This window comes from Caretta caretta, chromosome 9 (assembly GCF_965140235.1).
Source record: "Caretta caretta isolate rCarCar2 chromosome 9, rCarCar1.hap1, whole genome shotgun sequence".
In the NCBI taxonomy this organism is placed as follows: Eukaryota; Metazoa; Chordata; order Testudines; family Cheloniidae; genus Caretta; species Caretta caretta.
Window position 1 is genome coordinate 67,027,068 of NC_134214.1, and position 26,253 is coordinate 67,053,320.

Genomic DNA, 26,253 nt, shown 5'->3' on the forward strand with positions numbered 1-26,253 from the left:
GAACATCCTCCTTAAATGCTACACTACCAACATTCCTAATAAATACTAATTACAGTGTGGTGACAGTGTTCATCATTTCTTCAGGATGGTTTCAACAACTTCGAAATTTTTTCAAAGGTGGCATTCCTTATTCTGGGCCAAATTCTACCATCATTTAAACCCTATAAAATCCACTGAAATCAAGAGATCACAGGAGTCATTGACTTCAATGCACTTGTATGGGGCTTCACAGAGGGCAGAATTTGGCTCACATTACTTTCCCCTGTTAGGAAAAATGGCAATTTTCAACCACAGTTGATGTTAAATTTCTTTAATTTCCATGCAATATCGACAATACGTGACATTAGTAGCATTATTTGTTTAGTTTTCCCTATACTGGCATGGCAAGGAAGTCCTACTTTTCATTGTGACTAATGGCAAGAGAACACTTAACAGCATTGTTTGAGTATCAATTTCTTAAGTAACTCTTATGAAGGACAGCTCATATTCTGTGATCTCCTAGGCTAAATTTTAAAGGCATCAATCCTGTATCACTTTCCTTCCATGCACTGGCAAACCTCTCTGAACAAGACTTAATTCCCTGATGTAACAGATCCTAATACATACGCTTCTTGGAGGCTGTATCTATGCTTTCTAGATGTAAGCAGAATTTGTCAAGAGAAAGGTCTCAATACCCGCATTTTAAATCAAAGCCCAACACTAAAGGAATAACATATGAAAAATATTGAGTGGGTCTCTCTTCTCTCTCTTTAAAAAAACAAAACAAACAAAACCACAGGATTTATACCAGAATAACAAGACACCAGTGTTATGTCTACAAGCCACTCTTTTCTGTTGCAATGTTAATCGCCACAGAACTTTGAAGTGTACATGGTAACAGTGAGTAGCTACTTTTAAACTCCCATTAGAATTTTGCTCCCTACTTAAGGGAATTCTGAAAGCTATTTGTTTCATTTTTTTAAAATGAGAGAACTAGGTTTTAGAACAAATAGGTCTGAAAAAAATTCTATAATTATGAAGATTTTCATCCTTTCCACCGAAGATCTGTTGCAGGGTATTTTTCAGTATTGTTCACAGGCAATTAGACTCACACAACCCATATGAACGTCAATAAGAAATTCTCTTTTCATTGGGCACTATAAAGAGAATGCTTCTCTCTGGATAACTAGCAGTGATTTTCCCAAAGACACATTGTAGGTCAGAACTTGCTTTTCAATCAACATATTTTAAAATGTCACCTTTGTAGACTGCTACTGGAAAGATCTTTGGATAAATACTATAAACTAAAAGCTCATGTATAATCCTTTTGTCATTAACTTATTAAAAAGACCTACAATTGGAGCTATTTCAATTACCCCCTCCACCTCCAGGTACTAAGGGGTGCCTCCATATCAGAAATGCAAGTTTAAAATAAACTCAACTTCAGAAATGGGGGTCACAGAAGTACCTAACTGCCTCATCTCGCTTATTTCTGAAAAGACCGTAGTTCAGAACGAGATCAGAATTTAATACAGACAATCACGAAGCACTGCACACCCCAGATTTCAATCTGCCTGTAAAAGAGAATGGGCTCCTCTGAAATGACATCTGACACTGCATCCCATATTTTTTCATAGTAATATAATGATATGATTGTGTCATAATCAAAGTATTTTATGCAATATAGGTCATGTGAGGTATCGCTGACAAGGTTATGGTTTACTGAATAGGATTATCCTATTTGTAAGAATGTATCATTTTTGTATCTAAAGTTAGGACTATAGACTATACATCTGTAATACAAAAGTGTTTGCATCTGGGGAACGCACACCAGACAGAATGCAATCAGTGTGGCAGGCTAACTGGGAACAAGTCAATGGACCATTTGGTCTTTGAAAATGCTAATCTCCCACCTCCCTCAGAAGCTTTCTTGGGGTGCTACAAACAACCTCTGACTCATGGCTGCTTTGACACTGCAGGGTCATGTGATTATGTCCCTGGTACTGGACTCCATGATAGAATACCAGTATTTTTCCACTGGGGGAGGAGAGGAAATCACCCTGGAAAACAAAGGATTCCCACCATATATAAATCCTATTTCAGGCAGGGGAGTGACATAATCAGTGGTCATTCTTCACTGAACCCCCACCCAACATGACTGCTGTGACATCTAAGGGCTAGTCTACGCTGGCAGTGCTTTAACACGGCTTGTGTGGTTGCAGCAGAGTGCTGGGAGAGAGCTCTCCCACCGCTCTAAAAAAACCACCTCCACAAGAGGTGCGGCTCCCAGTGCTGGTGCACGGTCTACACTGGTGCTTTACAATGCTGAAACTTGCTGAGCTCAGGGGCGTGGTTTTTCACACCCCGAAGCGAGAAAGTTGCAGCGCTGTACATTGCCAGTGTAGACAAGCCCTAAGAAACAAAGGGTTGGAGGGGAGGGAGTGTAGAAGGAATGAGCCCAGGCTGGAAAGGTATCTAGCCTGTTAAAGAAATACCTGGAGTTTTCAGGTGCAAGCAAGAACAGTTTGCCTTCAAGAACCTCTGCAATCTACCTAAAACAACATTTAGGGTGAGAAATTACTACTTGTAGCCAGTTTCTTTAGTATTTTAAGCTTATATTGCTTTTTGTTTTATTTGCTGGGTAACCTGCTTTGATCTGTTTGCTATCCTTTATAATCACTTAAAATCTATCTTTTGTAGCTAATAAACCGGTTTTTGTTTTCTCTACAACCAGTCTGTGGAATTCATAACTGCGGGGGAGGACGACAAAAGCTGTGCATACTGTTTTCCACATTGAGGGAGGGGGCAAATTTCATGAGCTTCCACTGTATAGTTCTCTGTGCAGCACAAGACAATATAATTTTAGGTTTAGACTCCAGAGGGGGTATGCACTTGAGTGCTGGGCAATTCCCTAGCTGAAACCCTCCCATGCAGTGCTGATTTCAGTGTCTGTCTTTCTGCGACTGGGTGTGTCCCTAACTGTGTGTGTGCTGGAGGAGGCTTGAGGGCCTGGCTCAACAGGACAGTGTAAGGGAGCCCAGGCTGGTGAAACAGGAGGGCTCAGCGGTATCCCAGTATGTCAGGTGGTACCCCATCACACTTATGAAACAACGGACACCCCATATTTCAATCTGCCTGAAAAAGAGTATGTGCTTCTCTGAAATGACATTTCTTTAAGTCAATTATTTTTTCCATAATAAGCTATAAGGTGATTACAGGTTCTAACAGATGACAGTATGTTAATGCCATTAACATTCTGTCAGCATTCCTTGTCCGTGTCTTAACGATGCCTGGCTGCTCAGTCACTCTGAGCCCTCATGCTGGAGAAAATGTTTAGCTGGCAGACAATCAGTAGTTTTTGCCTCCCAGTACATGGTTTTCTCCAGTGCCAAGTTGGATGACTACATGAAATAACTCTCTGATAGGAGTCATCCTATCAGTTTAATGCAGAGTGGACATTTCACATATTGCCAAAAACGTTTAAAGAAGGTAACACGTCGTTTCTCAAATGGATCTCATTATGTTGGATCATATTAAAGAAGTTCTGTATTAAAATCACAAATGAGTTTGATTCCCCATAGTTTAAATTCCAGGGTATTACTAATTAAGAAGTCTCTTGGTTTTTGGTACTGTTTCTCTCCCTCTATGTGTGAAACTTGCAAGCTGCTAATTGTGTTAGTACATTCTAAGACAGAGTCTGTTCTCAAAGCAATTCACAGAGAGAGAGACTCAAAGCAATACTCTAACAACAGAAACAGCACCCAGAGACTCCCCACCCTTTTGTTGTATTAACAATTGTGATTAAAATAGAGATAGAGGATGTATGTGGATGGATGCTTGGTGTGGATAATAACTGAATGATCAGGGAGGTGCCAGCCTAAGAATCCAGTGTCCATCGGCTGAAGAAGGCGTCAAGTGGAAATAACCAGAGGACCCCCGGAGGGCAGACTGGAATCCACCCAACAGCCTCAAGAATGGGAGAACCAAAGAACAAGATAACATCTTGGAGCCGTCAGGAATGTGCTATCTGCTGATTGATTCAGCAACAGCATGATGAAGCAATTCCCATAGACTGGCATAGGAAGAAATTCCTATAAAAAATAGACTCTAAAAAGTGAGAATTTTGGGGGGTCTGATTCTGCAAACCAACTTCCAGGAGCATCAGATGAGCATCTGACAAGGCCCTGCTCCCTCCTCATGTCCAGGCCACCTGGCCAGTGGCTTGGCATGAGCAACTCTAAGGCTGGTAACTATGATAACAACCTTGCAGAACCTGTGTGTGTGTGTGTGTGTGTTTGTATGAATGAATGTGTGAATAAATATGAGATTGAATGGAATGTTATAACTAGAACTAACTGCTTTCTATGATTCTTTCTGTATTCACAATAAATGTGGTATTTTGCCTTTTTCCCTTTAATAAGATCCTGCTGGTTTTTATTTTATTGGTACAACAATTACACTCAAGACAGGTTATGCGAGGAACCAACAAAACTCATGTTGTGAATACAGCTGTTATTACCACACAACAAGGCTTACTATCACTACCTTAAGTAATGGTGACCTGGACATATGGCTGAATGCCAGAAATTATGTCATTGGCGTCAAAAAATTGCAAAAACCCAAATGCTGGAAGTTTTAATTTTGTTTAAATAGTATTTTGTTTTGGCAAATGTCATCTCTTTTTGAAAATCAGAATAAAGAGAAATAACAAATCACTGCTCTGGTACATTACATGAAAGGAATTTTGCCTATATGTCCATTTCTTTGCAATGGGATAATTATTTTCCACTCTCTTTTGTGCATCTTCAAAGTTTCCTTGTTTCCCCAAAACATCTCTGATTCTGCAGACCCTCCCAGGGCTCTTAGATGCCTTGATCTTTTAATTTTATGGGTGGACAATTAATTAGTAAGCCCTCAGAGGACAATCTCATGCAGTGGAGAATGGACTTACAGAACCTTTGTGCAAAAGTGGTCTGGGGACAGCAGTAACAGCAAGGTTCCTGCACCACTTAAGAACCACTTAAGTAGACACAAAGATCAACTAGTGTACAACGGGTTACTGAGTGTACTTGAGTAATCAAGGATTAAAAAGAGAAGGAGTTGTTTATCTCAAGGCATGAGGAATTCTGGGATATGGGTGGTTTGATTCAGACTTGCATAATGTAGTATAGCCACTGGAGCCCCAGGTTGGGAGGCAGGGTTCAGCAAATCCTAACCTGAGAGTACAGATGAGTGTAGACACTCAAGACCTAGATTAACAAAGTCAGGGTCTGCTAACTCAAATTCTACTAACCCTTTGCTTACATTGCAGTAAAGATATCTTCCCCCTCAAGAGGGAGAACTCAGAATAAGCTATCTAGGCCATCCACTTCTTGTTTCCTCAGTGCTACTTCCTATACTCTGCAACAGTCCCCAGATTCCCTTCTCAGGCTATGACAACGTTTAGTTGAGATTGTTTAGTTAAATTTCACCCCTTCCTTGGGCTACTTTACCCAGCTGTCCATGTAGGCCTCTTCCCAGACCCTTCAGCTTGAGAGACTTAACCACGGATCTTATTCCTTTCAAGTTTTCCACACTGGACAAAATAAAAGTTCTTATATACAGATTCTCTTCCAACATCCCTCACTATCAGGCCTACAGCTCCCATAAATCTTAAGAGCTAATAGCACCAGAATTCTCCTGTTCTAGGCTGAAATTGTAACAGGGAAGTATGGGACCTGGATCTCTCTTAATGGGTCAGCTTTTCTTTTGATGCACCAAATCCAAATAAACTCTGGAAAGGAGGAAGTTAATGGTCATAGGGAAACACCTCAAAGACAGACAACCACCATTATACCAGCCTTCAACAGAGTGTATCTAATCCTTAAATCATTAAGATAGCACACAGAGTTCTCAGATTCCTCACACTCTGCTAATATTACATACCAAACTAAAAACAGTAGCAGCACCCACTACAAAATCCTTTTTCCAGTCTGTGCCAGGGTAGGAGATTGTACACGTCATGCTATTGAACACAGACCTGCATTTGTGAACGCCAGGCCTGACTAGTTCAAGGCTCTGTATCTTGGAATCAATGTAGTGGCCTTAAAGCTTCATATGACACAACATGTCACAGAATACCTGAAGAGCTACTCAGGCCAATTGCAAACACATTCCCCATGTGCTCTGCTTGCTACAATATCTCCATATGCAATAATGGATCAAATTCAAGGTCCTTCACAGATTAACTGGGCCCTCAATGAGATGGTCTAGGCTACTCTCACAGATTGACACTTCCCCTCCCTCTCATTTTACAACCATGACTGCTTTATTTATCATGAACCATTGAACTGCCCACAGTATAAATGAGACTAGTGGGATCCAGGCACACAGCATTTCTAGCATCGAGAACACAAATATAGAATTCCTCCTGAGAGACATTAGAGCTACTGATATCACCACCTTCAAGAATCCTTTCAAGACATCTCTTTGCAATATAATTCCCATAATTACAAGCTTCCTCTGACAATATTAATAAAAAATAGATCTGTAATCACTTGTAGGCAGGATGGAGAAAACTGAAAGGCAGCACCAAAACTTTGTGATTTGTGTATGTGACAATGTTTTTTGTCTAGTGTTCAGTTAATACTGTGACAGATGCAGTATCAGTGACTAGAAATATAGAAACCACCCACAGATAAAACAAGAAAGGCTTCATTGATTTAAAAATACGTAAATTAAAAGAGAGCTGCATTCTGGATACATCTCATTAGGTTCATTACTTACAACATAACTAGATTTTTTAAGAAATAAAATTCTCTTCTCATTATTGCATACCACATACACTATTATATACTACATATCACCACATACAATTCTTCAAAAGTATCAAAAATATGGCAGAATGACTTAAATGCATGAACCTTTCAACTCAAATCCTAGCAAGTAGGTTGTCAGTGCAAATGAGGTTGGTTATTTCAGCCTAGTCTTCATTTGTGTACATCACAAAACCACCACACAGTATCAAAATGTACAGTCTCCGCTCAAGATAGGTCCACAGCTGAAGCAACTACCAGTAAGTTAGTTGTACGTCAGGACACATGTGCAGTAACACAGCTGTGTGAGGAAGCTAACCCACAAAATCCAAACCATCAGTTTGTTCTAAAGTTGTCAAACTGCTATTCGTAGCCTTCCTTCTCTACTCTCATTGATGTGACTTCTTTTCCTACACACCCAGTCCAGTCTCTCTCTCTCTCTCAAAAATAGAAAGCCTGGCACTGGGTTTCCCTGCCTGGAGTGGCAGTAATTATTTATTGAGGTTTTCTGAATGTCAGAGAGGCAATGATCTTAAAGACAACCAGAGAAAAAATTCCGCCCCACCCCATCAACATGCACCCATTATGTAAGCATAACAACACCACTTTTTATTGAAAGGTTTTACTAGCAGGTAAAGAGGAAAACTGACATTAAGAAATTCTATGAAGAGTATAGATGTAGATTAGGATGAAGAAAATAACAGGTTTATTTTATAACTTTTTTTTTCAATACGGGCGGGGGGGAGAGGGGAAGATAAATGACAACGAGTGGAAAAAATAAGGCTGAGTTCCCAACTCAGTTCCCTGACTCCAAATAAAGATAGCAAGCCCAACTTCAACAGTCTATTTACTGCCTTGAGAGAGACAAGGTGTGTGAGGAAATATCTTTTATTGGACCAACTTCTGTTGGTGAGAGAACTTATCTCTCTCACCAACAGAAGTTGGTCCAACAAAAGATAGCTACAATAATGCTGCATATTTATTACATTATTTCTTATGACTACTACTTGCATTTAGTGAGAATACTTGCTGGACCTGGCATTAAAAATTTTGACCATCTTTTCTCTTTATAAAAGAGTAAAAAAATAACTTGTCAAAGGTGGATTTAATGCAATATAGTAAGGTGAGTAAACCAAGCATCACTATTAGAAATAGCTGTTCCGGCTCTTTTCTCACTAACTTGCACCTCGTGTCTGATTAGTCAAGATATAGTTAAAAAGTCAACGGTAATGGTGTGAAACCATCGGCCTTTTAACTATATCTTGCTTCTCTCTGTGGACAAATGAGCACATCTCCTTCCAAAAGGTAAACAGTGATTTGCCCACAAAGAATAGGAAATTCCTAGTACAAGCTACAAGCAATGTGAACTAGCAAACCTTTGGTCAAAAGTATTCCAAGATCTAGACATGGTATCAGATGGTTTCTTTATTACAGGACAAAGTCCTCCCTGGTATAATTATTATAACAGGAAGAAACTGGTCCTGCAAGTACTACCAGTCTTGTCTCTGCCAGCTGCAGATTTTACCACTAGGCCCTTGATGGCTGGATTAATCAACAATGTCCCAAGGCAGAAGAGACTTTGCCAATCATCTGGGACAACATACATGAATGTTATTGTGAATGTCTCACTGAAACAAATTCCAATCCCCGCAAACAAAACAACCCCCTCACTGATCGATGATAAGAAAAAGGCACTGAAAACAAGAGATTGTGCTTTTCAGGGGAAGGGGGGCAGCATGCATCTTTGAATTTTTCCTGCATAATACAATAATCTGCATTTGCTTTAATGGTTAATAAATAAATTTGCCTTACTTTTTCCAAGAACTGCCTTCACAATGTAATCAGATATAGTGCTATCTTTTTAACAAGCCTTGCGGAAAACTGCCTTTGCCCATACAGTGAGAGCAACTAAGGATTAAACTTCCCCTTCCACACTCCCCTCACAACAATGAATATGAACTTAAAAAGCCTAAGGTTGTCTCTACACCACAGAGACTATACCAGCATAACCCTGTAATGTAGATGCAGCCAGACAGAAGGACTTTTATGTTGGTGTACAATTGTTACCTGCCCTAGCCAGTGGCAGATTAATGATTTTGCCACTCCTAGGCCCAGAAGTAATTGCTGCCCCTCCCCCCCCTCAGCTCGCCTCCGCTCTGCCACCACCTCCTCCCCTGAGCGCGGTGCCGGGACCTGCTTCTCCCGGCTCCCTGCCAGTACTTGTGCGTGAAACAGGTTTGCAAAGGAGGGGGGAAGGGGCGGAATGCAGTGCACTCAGGAGAGGAGGCGGCGGCAGAGGAGAGGCAAGGGATTTGGGGAAGGGGACCAAAAGGGGCAGGGAGGGGGCGGGGAAGGGGTGGAGTTGGGGCAGGGCTGGGGGGAGAGGGTGCAAACCAGCACCAGAGGAAGCAGCCTCTGGCTGCTATTATAAATTTGCCGCCCCTGCAAATTTGTTGGCCTAGGCGTTAATACTCCGCTGTCCCTAGCAAAGTTAGCTATGGCCATAGAAGCATTCTTCCACTGACATACCCGCATCTACAGGGGGCGGTGGGGGGGTTAGGTTGCCATAGCTATGGCATCAGGGCTGTGTTTCTCTCATACCCCTGCCTGACAGATGTATGTTGAGCTAAATTTTAAGTGCAGCTCGCATCTAGTTTGGACCATTCAAAAACTATTAGGCATGGGAAAATATGTTAATAAAAACAAAATGGTAGGTACTGGAATAACCTGGGTTTGGTTGGCTCTCAAAATGTTGGGATGATTAACCACCAAAAATGAAGAAGGCCAGAGGGACTGTGTAGTGGCTGCAGCCTTCTCCCTGCTTGAGGAGATGTAAGCTATATAGTAGCTATACTATAGCAGGCTGCTAATAAATGGCGCTGTATACAATGGCGCTATAAACATTATGTAAAGCAAAGGACTCTGGAAAAAAGAAAGGAAAAGAAGTTCTATAAATCTAGGACCAAAAAATCGAAGTCTCACTTATAAGATGGGACTATATCTTGGAAAGCAGTGACTCTGAAAAGGACTTAAGGTCATGGTAGCTAACTGAATATGATGCTGTAACTAATAGGGCCAATGAGACACAGGAATATCAAGTACAAGTAGAGCTGTGGTATTAGGCCTCTGCATATGGCATTAGTGAGACTATTACTGGGATAATGTGTTCAGTTCTAAACTCCACACTTCAAAAAGAATGTAGACATATTAGAAAGGTTCAAAAAGGAGTTACAAAAATGATTCAAGACCTAGAAAATACAGTACAGAGTACAGAAATTTAATCTATTTAGTTTATCCAAGAGAAGGTTAGGAGGAGTCTTGATCATGGTCTACAGGTATCAACATGGGGAAGTCATTTCTGACAGCACACAGATCTTTAATCTAGCAGAAAAAGGCATAATGAGATCCTATGGCTGGAAGCTGAGGTTAGACAAATTCAGACTAGAAATAAGATTCAATTTTTAACAGTGAAGGTAATTAATCCTTGGAACAAATTACCCAGGGATATGGTGGATTCTCCATTACTTGACACCTTTTAATCAAGACCTTTCAAAAAGATATGCTACTGCTCAAACAGAAGTTATGGATTTGATGCTGAATTGATTGGTTGACATTCTTTGGCATGTACTATGCAGGAGAACAGACTAGATGTTCCTAATAGTCCCTTTCTGGCCTTAAAATCTAGAAAGTAAACTGCTCAAGGTGGAAGTAGTAATAGCCTAGAGTCTGTCTGCTTCTGCAAGGTGTCTACTCCTTATAACCCTAACAGTTCCAACTCAGACCTCATTATTTCTAGCGGTACTGTCTGCTATGCACATTAAGGCAAAAGAACAATGATTAACCACTTGAAAAAGGAAATAATCCCCTAAAATTATTGTCATAAAAATAAAGGGAAGGATAACCATCTTTCTGTATACAGTGCTATCAAATCCCTCTTGATTTTAAATCCCTCTATAAAAACCCTCACCTGTAAAGGGTTAAGAAGCTAAGATAACCTCGCTGGCACCTGACCCAAAATGACCAATGAGGAGACAAGATACTTTCAAAGCTGGAGGGGGGGAGGGGAGGGGACAAAGGGTCTGTCTGTCTGTGTGATGCTTTTGCCAGGACCAGGTCAGGAATGCTCTTCAGAACTTCTGTTAAGTTAGTAAGTAACCTAGCTAGAAATGCGTTAGATTTACTTTTGTAAGATGGCCGGTAAAATAAGCTGTGCTGAATGGAATGTATACTCCTGTTTTTGTGTCTTTTTGTAACTTAAGGTTTTGCCTACAGGGATTCTCTATGTTTTGAATCTGTTTACCCTGTAAGGTATTTACCATCTTGATTTTACAGAGGTGATTCTTTTACCTTTTCTTTAATTAAAATTCTTCTTTTAAGAACCTGATTGATTTTTCATTGTTCTTAAGATCCAAGGCTTTGAGTCTGTGTTCACCTGCACAAATTGGTGAGGATTTTTATCAAGCCTTCCCCAGGAAAAGGGGTGTAGGGCTTGAGGGGATATTTTGGGGGAAGACAACTCCAAGTGGGCTCTCTTCCTGTTCTTTGTTAACACGCTTGGTGGTGGCAGCATACGGTTCAAGGACAAGGCAAAGTTTGCACCTTGGGGAAGTTTTTAACCTAAGCTGGTAAGAATAAGCTTAGGGGGTCTTTCATGCAGGTCTCCACATCTGTACCCTAGAATTCAGAGTGAGGAAGGAACCTTGACAATTATACTGCCTGGAGTGCTTTTATTACTATTTTAAACTGAAATTTCTGAACAATTATACAGGGAAAATATATATACTCCTGAACATGGAGCTGCATTGATATTTCTAGGACAACCAATCTAAAAACAAGTCTGTGCAGAGTTCTAAAGCAAATCTAAAATAAACCAAATCTAATTCTACTATCAAAGGCTCTCTTTTCATTTAGTTTCAGCAACTTCTCCACTAAATCTGCTATTCAGATAGATGTGACTCCATGATTCCTCACATTTTTAGACCATAAAATGTGTTAAAATAACAGTTCAAATTTATATCAAGTTAAAGACTACAGACAAAATAACTACATAAATTAAAATTAAAAAGTTTTAATTTAACATTTTAATCAGCCTACCATGTTTATCTGAATAAAATTTCTCTGCAATGTTTTTGCTTTGAACAGTTTGTGGAATACTGTATCACTACTCTCTTCTTCCATGTCTTTTTGTAAATATGAATGCAGCTTCATGAGATAATCGCTCTGATAGTTACAGATTACAGTACATGAAATACTACTCACTGAAGTCATAACTTACAGAGAAAGAGAGAAAAAAACAGGTGATATGAAATTACAAATTAAATTGTTTAAAGGGGGAACAAGAAAAGCAAGAATACATATTTCAATTTTGTAAGTAAGCTTTACATTCATTCTTCATCACTTAAAGCCTAATCAATACCTGGACCTGTTTCTTACTTCTCTTCTCTCTCTCTCTTTTTTTTAAGCACATGAAAACTGGGTCAATATTTTCTCATCATAAAATTTGCTTCACTGTTGGGAATAGGGTGCTCTATTAACTGACCTCTTCTCTTAGTACGGCATCATGCAATATTTATTTAATATTCACTGAAGACAGCTCCAGCTACAATTGATACTGAGTAGCCTCTATGTATTGGTGTACAGGGAAAGGGAAACAATACCTTTAATTACGATATATACATGGAAGTGCATCCCAGAGCTCCCTCTGCTGAGAATGATTAATGTTCTGACATTTTTGTCATCCTTTTTCTGAAAAGTACAAGCAGTTATAAAGCACATTGAGCTCACTCTCCCTGAAATTCCACAAGTTTCTAATTTCACTGTGTGCCATCAGCACCCAAACAATTCTACACTGGGCTGACAGAAATAGAAGAAACACACAAGGGAAGCAGAAAGACCTCCTTTTTGTCTCTTTTAAGCAGCAGTGTTGTTCCTGAGTCTAAAAAAAGAAGTATTTGAGTATAAAATAAAAGGGTGTATTTAATGGTGATAAGAAATATCAATTTTGATCATGTACTACAATTTAATTTACTGGAACTGCCTTTCTAAAAATAAAAATCAACCATTTATCAGGTCATCAATTAATTATGAAAACAAAAATCCTTAGACAGAAACAGTTGTTTTCTTACAGACTTATCTATTTTGTCAAGTCATCAAATTTGTTCAATGTTACAGTATGATAAAGCAGCCAGGCACCTACTACTGCCTAACATGCCTCTTTTAATTACCAAGAGCCATGGATGGCATCTCGCTGTCATATCAGAAGTGTGGTGATGTGCAATGAAGTGAAGCAGTTTCGTTAGTTCAGTTTCACAGCTCCAGCCTTAACTTCCATAGAAAACTCATCAGGCCCCAGAATTTTGGCAGCATGAAAAAGTTAGCAGCGATCTATTAAAATGAAATTGTTCTTACCTTTTAATTCCTCTGTGCAGTCTGGTTCTACCAATGCAGTCAGATGAAGGAGTCCCATTTCTTTAAAAAAATCAGGAAGGAAGCAACAGAATTTTAGCATTTTCATATGATCCAGCCACCATTGTCACTCATACTTACCCTATGTGAGCTATTTCAAAGATTTAAGTAACTGATCCGCACTATAAACATACATACAGAACAAGAGCATCAACATTTTCTCAGAGAACTGAAGGACATGTGTACCAATATAATTAACTCATGTGTACCAATAGAATTACCAGGTAAGAAATTACACTCTTTCCATCCTAAATATCACCATTGCAGATGGATTTGATCTGACTGGCTCTTCCCCACATATTGAACTTGAGGATGATGAAGAAAACTCCTTCAACCACCTTGAAAATAAAGAAAACCCTCGAAATCAAGAAAACCATCTCAAATAAAAGAGAGAAGCCCTAAATAATGGGTCATGGGGATCTGACAGGTGGTCAAATACAAGAAGCTGCTGGGAAATGAGAAACTAAGATTAGAATTTATGTGAAAACTCTGACAGCCTAAGTGCAGCTACAACTGAAACCTGCACCCTGAGGAACCCAGGAGTGAGCCCTTTGTCCAAAGCCTTTAGAATAGGACTTAAAACACTGGAAGTGATTCCCTATAATAGGCAGAGAAGGTACTCTTTTTTTCTCAAGTGTGAACTAAACTAAATGTGGATCTAGCTCCTGAAGGATGCTCTGTTCACAAAACAAGCTGACTGAATGAGCAGACTGGATTGTGGTTAAGGAAGGGAGCCTGGGAAAGTAGATGAAGTAGGAGGATGGAGCTTTAGAACTGTTATCCAAAATATTCTGGTAACACAGATTATTCTGGCCATATTCAGGACCGTTTTCTTATGAAACCCTGAAGCAAATGGGATGGAAGGCAATGCATAAAGCAAGAGGAAAGTTTTTGATATAAATTAGCCCTGAACTACTTTCCTGTGGTCCAGCCAGAAACTGTTAATGGTCCATGTAGGGAAGACAGCACTTGAGAGCTTATGACTCACTCTCTCACTGGACCTCACCGCAGTGTGGGCTGTAAACTGGCTTGTTGGAAAAAGTGTGTACCACTTGCTTTAAGGGCTATTGAGCCAGGGAGTGACTTTCTTGTGCAGCTTCAAACCAGGTCCCCCCGTAGGTGACCAGAAAAGGGGTGAGGGATTATATAGGTCCATGCCAGTGCAAGAAAAGTCTTTTACTTGGACCAAGTGGAGCAGCACCAATCCTTCAACCCATGAATGTAGTGAAATACTGGGTTCTGTAAGGATCAGCTGTGGGCAGCACTGTGCTAGCTGCTCCTTTCTTGGGGGACTGGGGAGGAATTTTTTCCTTACCACAAGATTGGCCAAGGTAAGCGGGGTTTCTGGGTTTTTTTTGCCTTCCCTTCAGCAGGTTTGGGGGTTTTGTTGGAGCAAACTTGAAATGGGAGTTAGGCTATAACGTTGAAACTCATTATGTAAATGTGAGGCAGATGTCCAGTGCAGGTACTCTGTAGGGAAGGGATGCAGCAGCAATCAGAGAAAACAGATTGGTAAAGGATTTAAAGGATGTATTCTTTAAAAGAGTGGAAACCAGGGGGTGGGAGGAGGGGGGCTTAGGGCTCATACGACTGGTATGGCAGGGAGCCAAACTCCCCTCCCTCCAAACCTTCATTCAAGAGGCTGGATGGTGAGGTCCCAGCAGCACGATGGGTAAGGGGGAGGGTTGACAGAAGCCCCTTGAGAATATATTGAAAAGATTATGCAGTTACTTGTATAGTTTTATCTGCTGGGTATTCCCAGATATGTAAGGATAAAGTTGTGGCCTAATTAAATCCAGTGTCTCCTGGCCTTCTTCCAGCATGGCCGAACAATGACTTTTCTCTAACTCCCTTACAAATTAGTATGCCAGTTGGCAGGATTGCTCCACTTTACATTAGTCCACTGATCATGCTCAACAGATTTCTCCAAATGCATTAAGGTGAGCCCACTGGCAAACATACCTACCTGTACGGCCTCTCCTATGGAGGAAGTTGAATACTCATGCTACATTCTATCAGCCCCTCAAGCTGCTGTAAATAAATACATATACAAACCTCATGAGTCAGGAACAGGCAAACACACATTAAACATTTTCTCATTTAAAGAAATATGTGGATTTCTATATTAAATTACCGACTGAAAATTTCCTTTAAGCACAATGGAAATGTAGTCAGTTCCACATAAATTTGATAGTCAGCTTCTTGCACTTACATTTCTTTACTCTTGACCAAAAGTTGAACTACTTCATAAGTGAAAATTTTTGAAAGAGCGGAAGGGTGGAACAACCAGAAGTTAAATCTTGAGACAGTGACTGACATACAGCTGTCTATTTTAGTTACTTTTAGATAAAGAATTCACAGTATTTATTCCCTACAGAGATAAAATGATAAGTCAATCTTCAGTTCAGACTATTTAATCATACTTACCAGAGCTGGCACTTTTCTCCTAAAATTATAACTTTCAAAAAAATCAAAACAGACAATGACTATCAGCAACTTGTAATACTTTAAACTAAAGTTTTCTTGATGAGCCAAAATTTTGCAGCCAAAACTTCTCACTAAGTATTTTCCATTTTCTACCCTTCTTTCCATATTCTTTGAGCCTGAAGTGATGCAACCACTATCAAAAAGTTGTTCTTGGATCATATAAAGATATACTCTCTCCAGTTTACGACAGGATCCTGGGTATTCAGCTCCTTCAGTGGGAAGCCTTGAGAGTGGTGTCATCTTTTTTCTTAAAAGTCTGATTATAAATGCTACAAGCTACAGAGAAGAAACACTCAAAATTTTCTGATATGCTCTTCCCTGTGCAAAACAATAAACATGAAACAACACACACTTCTAACTGTTAATTTCAAATATTGTAAATATTTAATAAGACAGACAAAAAAACTAAGATTATCAAACCAGAAGTGCAAAAAGGATATGGTCATCTTTTCCACAAATTTATCATGTGCATCTTCTGATTTAGGGAACATCTTTATGTCGTTTTCTAGACGCTGGATCTGAAGTTCCATTGAATCAAGGTTGCTCTTGAGATTTTGAGCTGAAACTTAGAAAAGGAATGAGACAATGAATTAGAAAAACTTCTGGAATTCTGATTTAAAGAAAAAATGTTAAAGAAAAGCAATATCAAGAAAAGCAATGTCGGTAGAAGTATTCTTGAGGTAAAGAGAATAATTCCACTAAGCAGGCTCTCATTTTTCTGAATTACTGCTCATAAAAATTCTACCCTTCATAAAATAAGTGAGAATGTGTAATATAATATACCAAATCATCATGTTAAATGTGGGAATGTCACCATTTTATTCAGCCATTAGTTCAAATGGATCTATTTCTATTTAAATTTATTGATGGAAATTCTAATATTTCATTCTTTTAAATCTAATTTGAAGATTAAAGAGAAACTAAGGTTCAAAGAGATTTTATCTTATTAATGCATGTACTTGGCTATATAAATGATTTAAGGGAAAATTATAGAAAAAGATCAAATATTTTTCTTTTTATTGAAATACACTGATTTCTATAAACCAACATCTATGGAAGCCCTCAATACTTTTAACACCTACCGACAAAGATTTGGATACTAGGAGCTATTGACACTTTACACAAATACAAATAAAGAACATAGGGTGAAACAGCAATAATATTAATTTTAAAATAAAATATTCTGTAATATCTCAATGTACCCTCAAACACTGTATTAATTATGGCTTTATTATCCTTGAAATTCTTCGCACCTTTTTTCCTGTCCTTCTCCTTGAAGACTTATCTCAAGGACCCTATTAAAAATGTGCTAGTATTGCATATTCATTTTACACCTTCTCCAGCCTGGTTCTTACAGGGTCCTTTTCTACCTTTCACTTGCTCCATGCTCCATGCTTTCCTACTCCTGCCAGCATCTTTGAAGAATATTATCTGACAATGATCTAAAGAATTAACTTTTTCCTAATTTGGATGGCTATGACACTAAGCATAGGGCTTCCAGACTGTGGGTTGTAATATGCTTCCATGTGAAATAAAGCACATTCTTCAACCAGGGTGGATAAAAATAAATTATTTTTTTTAAAAATGAAATAATAAAAAAAACATTTTCTTAAATTTAAATCAGATTTTTTTATAAAAGTTTTTTTCCTCAAAAAGCATATCTCAAGATAGTTTTAATTAAGATACATTATAGCTCAAAGATATCTCATCATGGATAGGGATTATAAATTCTAATTCTATAGTATAAGACATTAGATTCATGTAATGTTTAAGGATAGTTTTGAAAATGAGTTCCAATAGTTCATGGATTAGGGACCCAATCCTATGGGGCTCCAGGGGCTTCTGTTTAGATTATTTACGTTAATCTTTCTATCTACCAAATGGGACTCAGTGCTCAGTCTAGAAGATACCATCAGAGATGCTTAGTTTTGCAGTTCTCAAAGAGTGGATTTGTGTCTCCAGAGATAATATGCTTGTTAACAGCAAAAATGTTTTTAATTAAATAAGTAAATATATAATATATAGAGGTGAGAAATAACAGACCACAACCTATTGTCCCTCTGCAGATTTGTGTACACAGAGTCAATCCCTTACCTCTCTCTAAAAGTGCAAAGTTTCAAAAAAGTTCAATGAACAGAAGACTGTTGGGGGCGGAATAGATCTGGACAAGGAGAAGAAGTCTGGAGATAAATGTGAGAAGGGAGGGACAGGCAGTAGAAACAAAAGTGAAACTGTTTGAGCAGCATATTCCAGAAGTCTTGAGGTCTTTCTGAGTGTACTCCTCATTGAATTGAGATCTACCATACTAGAAGGGAAAACCTATAATGACAGCAGGCCGTAAAAGAGACCCAGTTTGGGAATAAGAACCATTCAAGAAATATATGTTTGTTGATGACGTTTTAAAGAAAGTCACAGCAGTGAACTAGTGGAAGTCACTTAAGCACTTGGATTTAGAGACTGTTGAAGTGATAATCTCACTTTTAACAGCAGGAGCTTCTTCTGCTGGTGTAGAAAGAATATTTTCTTCCTTTGGACTAATTTATTCCAAATTGAGAAATCATTTGGGACCTGAAAAAGCAGAAAAGCTTGTTTTTCTTTTTCAGATTATGAACAAACATGAAAATGAAGGTGAAGACGACTGAGTTAGCTGCAGAAGCCAATACTTTAAGTTTCTCATGTTGACCTGGCTGACACAGTCGATTTAATTTTTGGGTTTTTTTTTAATTTCATGTAATTATTTTAGTTAAATACAATGTTAACAAAAACAAACTTATTTTAAAAACTTGAATGTTTAACTAAATTTAAAAATTCCTATGCTTGTTTTGTTAAAATATTATATGTTTGCTGTTGAAGAAAAAAATCCAGAATACATAACTTTATTGTTTTAGTTAAATAAAAATATTTAAATGCCTGTCTGGCGATGTTCTCCTTCTAATACAGCATGGCAAGAAAATCCTCCAAATACTAATGATTAATTCATATTTGAATTGGAGATTGTTTACCTCCCAATGACTTCATAAATATCTGGTTCAATTACCTTTGGTAAATGAAATAACCAAACAATCATTCATTTTTTGATGTAGCTGTAAAACTAATCTGAAAAGTTTTCAAAACAAATCACTTTAAAAATGTATATAGTGTATACTTTCTAAAAATGAAACCTACATCTATCTCTGCGTTGTGAAGAATATATATTAAGGTTATAACAACCAACAAGAATGCACTTTTATGTAGAAATCCATGATTAAATCGAGTCTTACAGACTAGTGATTTAAATCATGTTTTAAATCAATTTAAATCAAATCTACCCTGTCCCCAACAGAGAAAGAAAAGGAAAAAAAAAAGGATAGAACTACAGTATTAGCTGGCAATTTTAAATCTTTCACAGCTGTATTGGTTTTAGAATGGAATATGCAAAATCAAATTCTTGGCAGAATTTCAGCAGTAGAATGATACTACTGTGGTAGCAAAGTACTCTTGCTACAATGACATGAGTCCTTTCATAACTCAGAGTGGAGAAATTGCCAGAAAATATACACAGAAATTTCAGACATTGTAGGGGGAGAGAGAGAATAGGGGCTGGTGGAGGAATCAAACACCAAATATAGGAATATAAGAAATTAATTGATGTTCAACATGCACAGTTGAGTATTACTTTTTTTTTTTTTTTTTTAATGGCAAGCCAGTAACTGATCTTCCACTGGAGGAGTTTAAAAAGGATTTGTCTTGTTTAAAAACCAAACCAAACCAAAGCAAACCAACAAAAAAACAAACAAACAAAAAAAAAACACACACCAAAAATATCTTGGCACTTGTTGCTTTTCTTAGGGACTAATCCTGTGAAATGAGCCTCAACTACTATGGTCTTCACTGGGAATTAAGGATGCCCAGAAACTGGCAGGGACAACTGTGAAGAGAGACCTTCATAATGAGGAAGCTCAGATGTATTTTTTTTAAACCTTAACCAATTCAACCCCTTTTTTTTTTTTTTTGTAATTTGTTTTAGAAGGTTTGTTAACTAAAGAGATCTGATTCCACAAGAGGTGTCTCCTTCACATTCTCCCTCACCCTCACCCCCATTCTCCCTCACCCTCACCCCCATTTGATATGGTTAGAACATTCCACATCACAATTATTTCCATTGTACCAGTGGGAGGACAAACATGGAAGGTGAAGCAGGGTTATAAGGGAGAATGCTCTCAGCAAACCCAAATGTATTCAGTATAGGAAGAAAATACTGACAAAGCAGGTTGCTATTTGTATTTAAAAAATCTTGAAGTACTGACTTCCTCCTTTAGTTTCCTCTCTGATCATACAAAACAGTTAGGTTCGGTTTAATACAAATATGTATGTGCTATCTCTACATGCAAAATACGCATTTTTGAACCATATTCTGCCATCTGCCTTCTGATGTGCACCACATATAGCTGTGGAGCTCACAAAAATCAGTCCCTGAGGTTGGACAAGAAATCACAATAGCATATTTTCCAAGAATAACCCTTTAATATTAGTGTACTGTTTCACAGCCAGATCCTTCCTCAGCATTACTTTCTGAGAGTCTAGAATTTTGCCGCTTTCATTTTAAAGGAAATGTCTTTGACACAAACTAGCAAGCTTTTAAAGACAGTGGAGACAGCTTTATAGACGACTAGTCTCACTCTAAGGCAGATATCTACTGATTGATTACAAGGTCTCTTTGTTGAATGTTTTATGTCTTATACCATATCACTGCATACAAGATGCAGTACCAAGCCATTTAAAACTACAGTTATGTAGTTCTTTCCTGCAGTTTATCTGATTGTGCTTCCAAAGTTCATTTTAATAAGGGGACTCAGTTGATCTATAGGTGTAATACACTAGACACCTTTTCACAGGTTTTCATTTTTTATTAAATTGGTAAGTTCTGCTGTTTCACAAGTGACTCACCCAGAACACTTACTATGAATATTTATATTTTTCCTTTTCTTTTTGTACTTAAAATAAAACGGTGTGATTAAAAAACAATAAATCAAAAGGTTTTAAACTAAAAGACAGGAGAAGTCTCACACACACACACACACAGTGGAGGCACAGATAGCGAAAAAAATGATGCAGATGTAAATCCACTACACACAGCAAAAATCTATTAAACTGACCCTGTTCTCATCTGAACCCATTTCGTATTGGTGTAACTTCATGGAACTTAGTGTAGTTACTGCCAATTTAAAGAGGCAACAAGTCATAAGTATCAAATTCCAATATACTGCATCTATCTTCTTTTATTGATTATTTTAATTGAGGGGGGAGGGTGAGATACTAGATGAGCAGAAGATGCAATAGCACAGCCAACGTAGTAAGGCCCAGGTCTTGCAAACATGACCCATGCAGGCTGACCTTTGCACCCAGTGCAAATAGTTTATTGGTTTATTCATTTTTGGTGAGCCTGAAGAGAATCAGTGATATTTATGTTGTAAGTGAAGAACTTGTTTGAATTACAACAGTAATAGGTTTTATCAGCAACATGATATATTTGGATACAGAGAAAACAGCACAGAAGTAAAATGTGCTAGAACTGAAAAATAGATTAGAAAGATGGAAATGGTTATTTTGTTGGTAAAGAGAAAAGGAGCTGGTAAATAAACTGGCACAATAACAGAAAACAAAGTTTAACTGCATTCAGCACTGTGAAAATATTTAAGTGCATAATTGCCTAGCATAAATAGTCCTTTATCTTTGCATTTGAAATTTAAAAGTATCAAGACAAAACCAATTAACAATGACAAAAAAGTATAACGAGTTTCTGTGCTTAATTAATCCTCATATTAGATGAAAAATCACCCAACTACTTCCCTACTGGGTCTTGGAAATCTTAGTATGTTGAAATTGGGGGGGGGAAACCCACATGGGATGCATTTAAAAGTGACTTTATTATAATTAGTGAACTACGAACAAGTTAAAACTTCCCTGGATTCAGAAGCACACTACACAGTATTTGTGTTGGTGTCTCACTGACACCATGATCAAATAAACTTTTAAAAAGCTATACACTCTACAGACGCCAGGGTCTAACTCACCCCATGTTTAGATAATGAAAACAGATAGTAACAGCAACATTATAAAAGGTACATATGCAGCCAAGTGGAAGTAAACAACCTACTACTTTGAACAAATGAGGCACCTAGATGCCATGTTCTGAATATACCAAGTTTTTACATTTCACTCATTTTTATGTGTTTTTTGTCTCGTTCTCTGGAACAGATGTAACTCCTTCCCCATTTCCTAGGCCCTACACATCAGTACCCAGCATGCTAGATGCTCCTTCCCCAGAAGCCTGAGGAAAGGCTGCAAGTTTTTATTCTTGCACCAGTGTGACATGATGTTTAAACCCTGCATTAACAAGGAGGGGGTCACTATCAGGAATCAGAGACTGTGGCTTGTACCAGTCCAACACCATGATGGAAATTAGGCATGGAGAAAGACCACCCCTCAGCTACAGAGGCACTCCAGAGAGATTCTTTTTACAGGTTTCAGAGTGGTAGCCAAGTTAGTTTGTATCAGCAAAAACAACAAAGAGTACTTGTGGCAACTTAGAGACTAACAAATTTATCTGGGCATAAGCTTTCGTGGGCTAAAACCCACTTCCATCAAATGTATGGAGTGGAAAATACATTAGGCAGATATAAATACACAGTACATGAAAAGATGTGAGTTGCCTTAGCAAGTAGGAGGTCAGTGCTAACAAGACAATTCAGTTAAGGTGGAAGTGGGCTATTCTCAACAGTAGAATACTTTGTAGTGGTAATGAGGCCAATGTAATTTCAAACAGTTGACAAGAAGGTGTGAGTAACAGTAGGGGGAAATTAGTTTTTGTAGTCACCCATCCACTCCCAGTCTTTATTCAGGACTAATTTGACCGCGTCCAGTTTGCAAATTAATTCCAGTTCTGCAGTTTCTTGTTGAAGTCTGTTTTTGAAGGTTTTTGTTGTTGAAGAATTGCCACGTTTAAGTCTGTTATTGAGTGTCCAGGGAGACTGAAGTGTCCTCCGACTGGTTTTTCAATGTTATAATCCTTGAAGTCTGATTTGTGTCCATTTATTCTTTTGCATAGAGAATGTCCAGTTTGGCCAATGTACATGGCAGAGGGGCACATAATGGCATATATCAGATATGTGGATGGAGTTGGCAATGGATCCCTGCATCCAACCCCGTTGCCAACTCTGTCTGCATATCTATTCAAGGGACTCCATCATAGGACCTAACCACATCAGCCACACCATCGGGGCTCGTTCACCTGCACATCTACCAATGTGATATATGCCATCACGTGCCAGCAATGCCCCTCTGCCATGTACATTGGCCAAACCGGACAGAATCATAGAATCATAGAATATCAGGGTTGGAAGGGACCTCAGGAGGTCATCTAGTCCAGCCCCCTGCTCAAAGCAGGACCAATCCCCAATTAAATCAGTCTCTATGCAAGAGAATAAATGGACACAAATCAGGTGTCAAGAATTAGAACATCCAAAAACCAGTCGGAGAACACTTCAATCTCCCTGGACGCTCAATAATAGACTTAAAAGTGGCAATTCTTCAACAAAAAAAACTTCAAAAAACTTCTCCAACGAGAAACTGAATAACTGGAATTAATTTGCAAACTGGACAAATAAAGACTGGGAGTGGATGGGTCACTACAAAAACTAATCTTTTCACGTACTGTGTATTTATACCTGCCCATTGTTTTTTCCCACTCCAAGCATCTGATGAAGTGCGTTTTAGCCCACAAAAGCTTATGCCCAAACAAACTTGTAAGTCTAAGGTGCCACAAGTACTCGTCATTCTTTTTACACAGTAGTTTCACCATTTCTGTATCTACGCCCCTGAGAAATATTCATCTCTTAGTCAGAGATTTTTGATGCCAGGTGCAATTCAACAAAATTCAAACAATATATTCATTCAGACATGTGCATGTGCAATGAAACAGTGAGTCTTTTTCCCAGCAAACAAGAGTCTTTTCTACACAACAATGAGTATTTGCCTCAGCGACTATGGGTTTGCCAGAAAGTGGATCTGACAACTGTGTCTTCCCTAAAAACTCTTCTTAGCAAGCGTAGGTTTCCCAGAAAATCAAGTTGAGAGTGTTATGTTAGAAGAAACTCAACTAGCTGGACAATTGTGATGATACATGTGGCAAATGCTATCTGGGGTCTCAAAAACTCCCAAGACTCTTTTGGTGCATTTCTTTTGAAAAACAAAAACCACTGAAATGATGAAGATAATAACAATACTGAAATATTAATATAATCATATCATAACTGCTGCCTCAAAATTAAAACAATCTGATGCTAGAATACCTTCATAATTAATGTGGGGGTCAAACTGACCCCAATAAAATTGGAATGACTTTTTTTACTACACTAAAGCCTACTACAACTGGTATTCGGATTAAATAAATTATAACAGGTTGTTCCCATCACAGTTTGAGAATATGTAAAGAAAGAAGAGGCAGTGGTTTGCCTGTCATGTTTTATTTCAATTTTGGTACGCGTTTGGGGTCCAGGAGACCCCAAAGATCTTAGAAGTGTAATATTTCATTTTTACCACTGACATTGAAGGGTCTAACTGACTCCAGTACCTTTTTAATGACTTTTTTTTATCAGTACACAGAAACCACAACAGGTAGGATGACAGAACCACTGAGGAAAGACTGAACTCCATCCTAGTTTGAGAATACTTAAGAAGCACAGATTTGGCATGACAATTTTCATTTACATTTTTGCACACATTGTGGTCAGATAGGCCCCAAAACATTAGGAGGTTATATAGAACAAGGGAAGAATTTTCAGCGGTTTTAAAAAACAAAATTCAGAAAACAGTTCAGATTCAAGTCTGAGGCCAAGATGATCATCAGTACTAATGGATCTTTAGACAGGAAGTCTGAGGGATGATTTACACATGAAAGAGTTGTACTCCTCCATTGACAAGTGCCCAACTTTCATTAACAGCACTGCTAATTATGTGTGGAAATAGATTACAACATATTTGAATTAGCATGTGTAGGTTCTGCACAAAATCCCAAAGGCAGTCTCATTTGCTTGGAAGTGTTTGTAAGTGAATCAATGACATCATCACAGCTTCCAAGCAGCTAGAATTTAAAGAAAAAGTCACAGTCAAATGTATGGATATTTCTAAAAAAACAGCCAAACAGTGGAAACACTGCCAGACGTTTGTAGAAACGTGTATCTTACGAGCACATAAGCATGGAAACTGCGTTCTATTGATAAAACCTTATATTTTGATTCCTAAGATCCTAACAAATTGAATTTTGTTTCTTCAACTGACAACATTTTAAGCCTCAGCTCATGGATAGAGGTAACAACGAAATTCAAAAGCACTTGCGTTATTCAACTAAATGTCTTAACTAAGATAAAAGTACAAGGGCAAAGACTTACTCTCTACATTTATTGAAGTATTTTAGTTTTTGACACACAGGACAAAAGACAATTTTGTAGATAATCTGTAAGATGTCCCTTAACTAGCCAAACCAGCGTCATTCAATGACATTTTTAAAAACAGAAAAATGTCAGAGGTGAGATCTTCTCCTTTTATGTGGGGGAGTATGTCTGCCTTTTGTTTATGAAGTAAACAACCTTTAGGTACTTATTGATTCCTTGGTGATTCTGAATACTCTGAAAGCATCAGTAGTCAAGCAGGTCATTCCCCAATCTTTGTGAGCATATCTTCAATGCAGTTAGTCTGGGCTAACATGGGTGGAGCATCACCACAGCAAAACCCTATCCATGCAAGACCAATGTAACTGCATCCACAATGGTGCTGTACTAGCTCACGTGCTGGGCTGGATTTCTAGGAGGCTATCCCATGGCATGTAGTGTTGCATTAAACTGGACACTCTACAAATTCAGTCGCAGGATGCTCTCTCTCACCCCTGATAGGAGAAGCTGTCTGTGGCAGTGACATGAGAACAGTACTTTATGTAAATAACTTCCAAGTGAACTTATTCATTATTAATTCAGACAGTTCTGCTAATGAAAACAAAACAGCATTTCCCAGAAAGAACTTTTAATGAGAATGTCATTAAGGAATTCAGTAATCTGCCTCAGAGCTGGACCCTGAAACCTTGGGGTCCTCACAAGTCTGCCAAGTAACAGGGAGGGTGCCCTTGTCAAATCCAATACTTTTTCATGAAACATTTCAGATGCGATGAACTGGCATTTTCTGACAAAACACGGTCTCATCGGAGTTCAGCTCATGTTATGTGTGTACATATGTGCTTGCACCCACCCACCCCTTGCAGTTTAGGAAAGGTATTTGAGTCTTTATTTTAAATAAATACATGTTAAATGTATATTTACATATATAATGCTGCATGTACGTTTTCCTTGTTTCCACTCATCAGTAAATCATTGTGAAGGATTTACTACTTAAGTATTATGAAGGATGACAAATAAGAAGATGTTTTCATTGGCTTTGTGATGGGTCATGGACATTTGATAAGAGTCTTTGGAGGTTTTGGGTCAGTAAGCTTGTTAAT

The 26,253-nt window shown here is 38.3% G+C and overlaps 1 protein-coding gene across 4 annotated transcripts in view; it reads right to left on the reverse strand.

The window, feature by feature from the left end:
- The window catches only part of DIAPH2 (diaphanous related formin 2), an 838,844-nt gene that overhangs the window by 295,551 nt on the left and 517,040 nt on the right, over positions 1–26,253 (reverse strand). For 3 of the 4 annotated variants that reach the window (XM_075132420.1, XM_075132419.1, XM_075132418.1), the window contains one exon: positions 16,165–16,290. In XM_075132420.1, the coding sequence (XP_074988521.1) occupies positions 16,165–16,290 (126 nt within the window). Of the gene's footprint in view, positions 1–13,181; positions 15,270–16,145; positions 16,291–26,253 lie in introns of those variants that run through there. The other variant, XM_075132421.1, reaches the window with a different exon arrangement.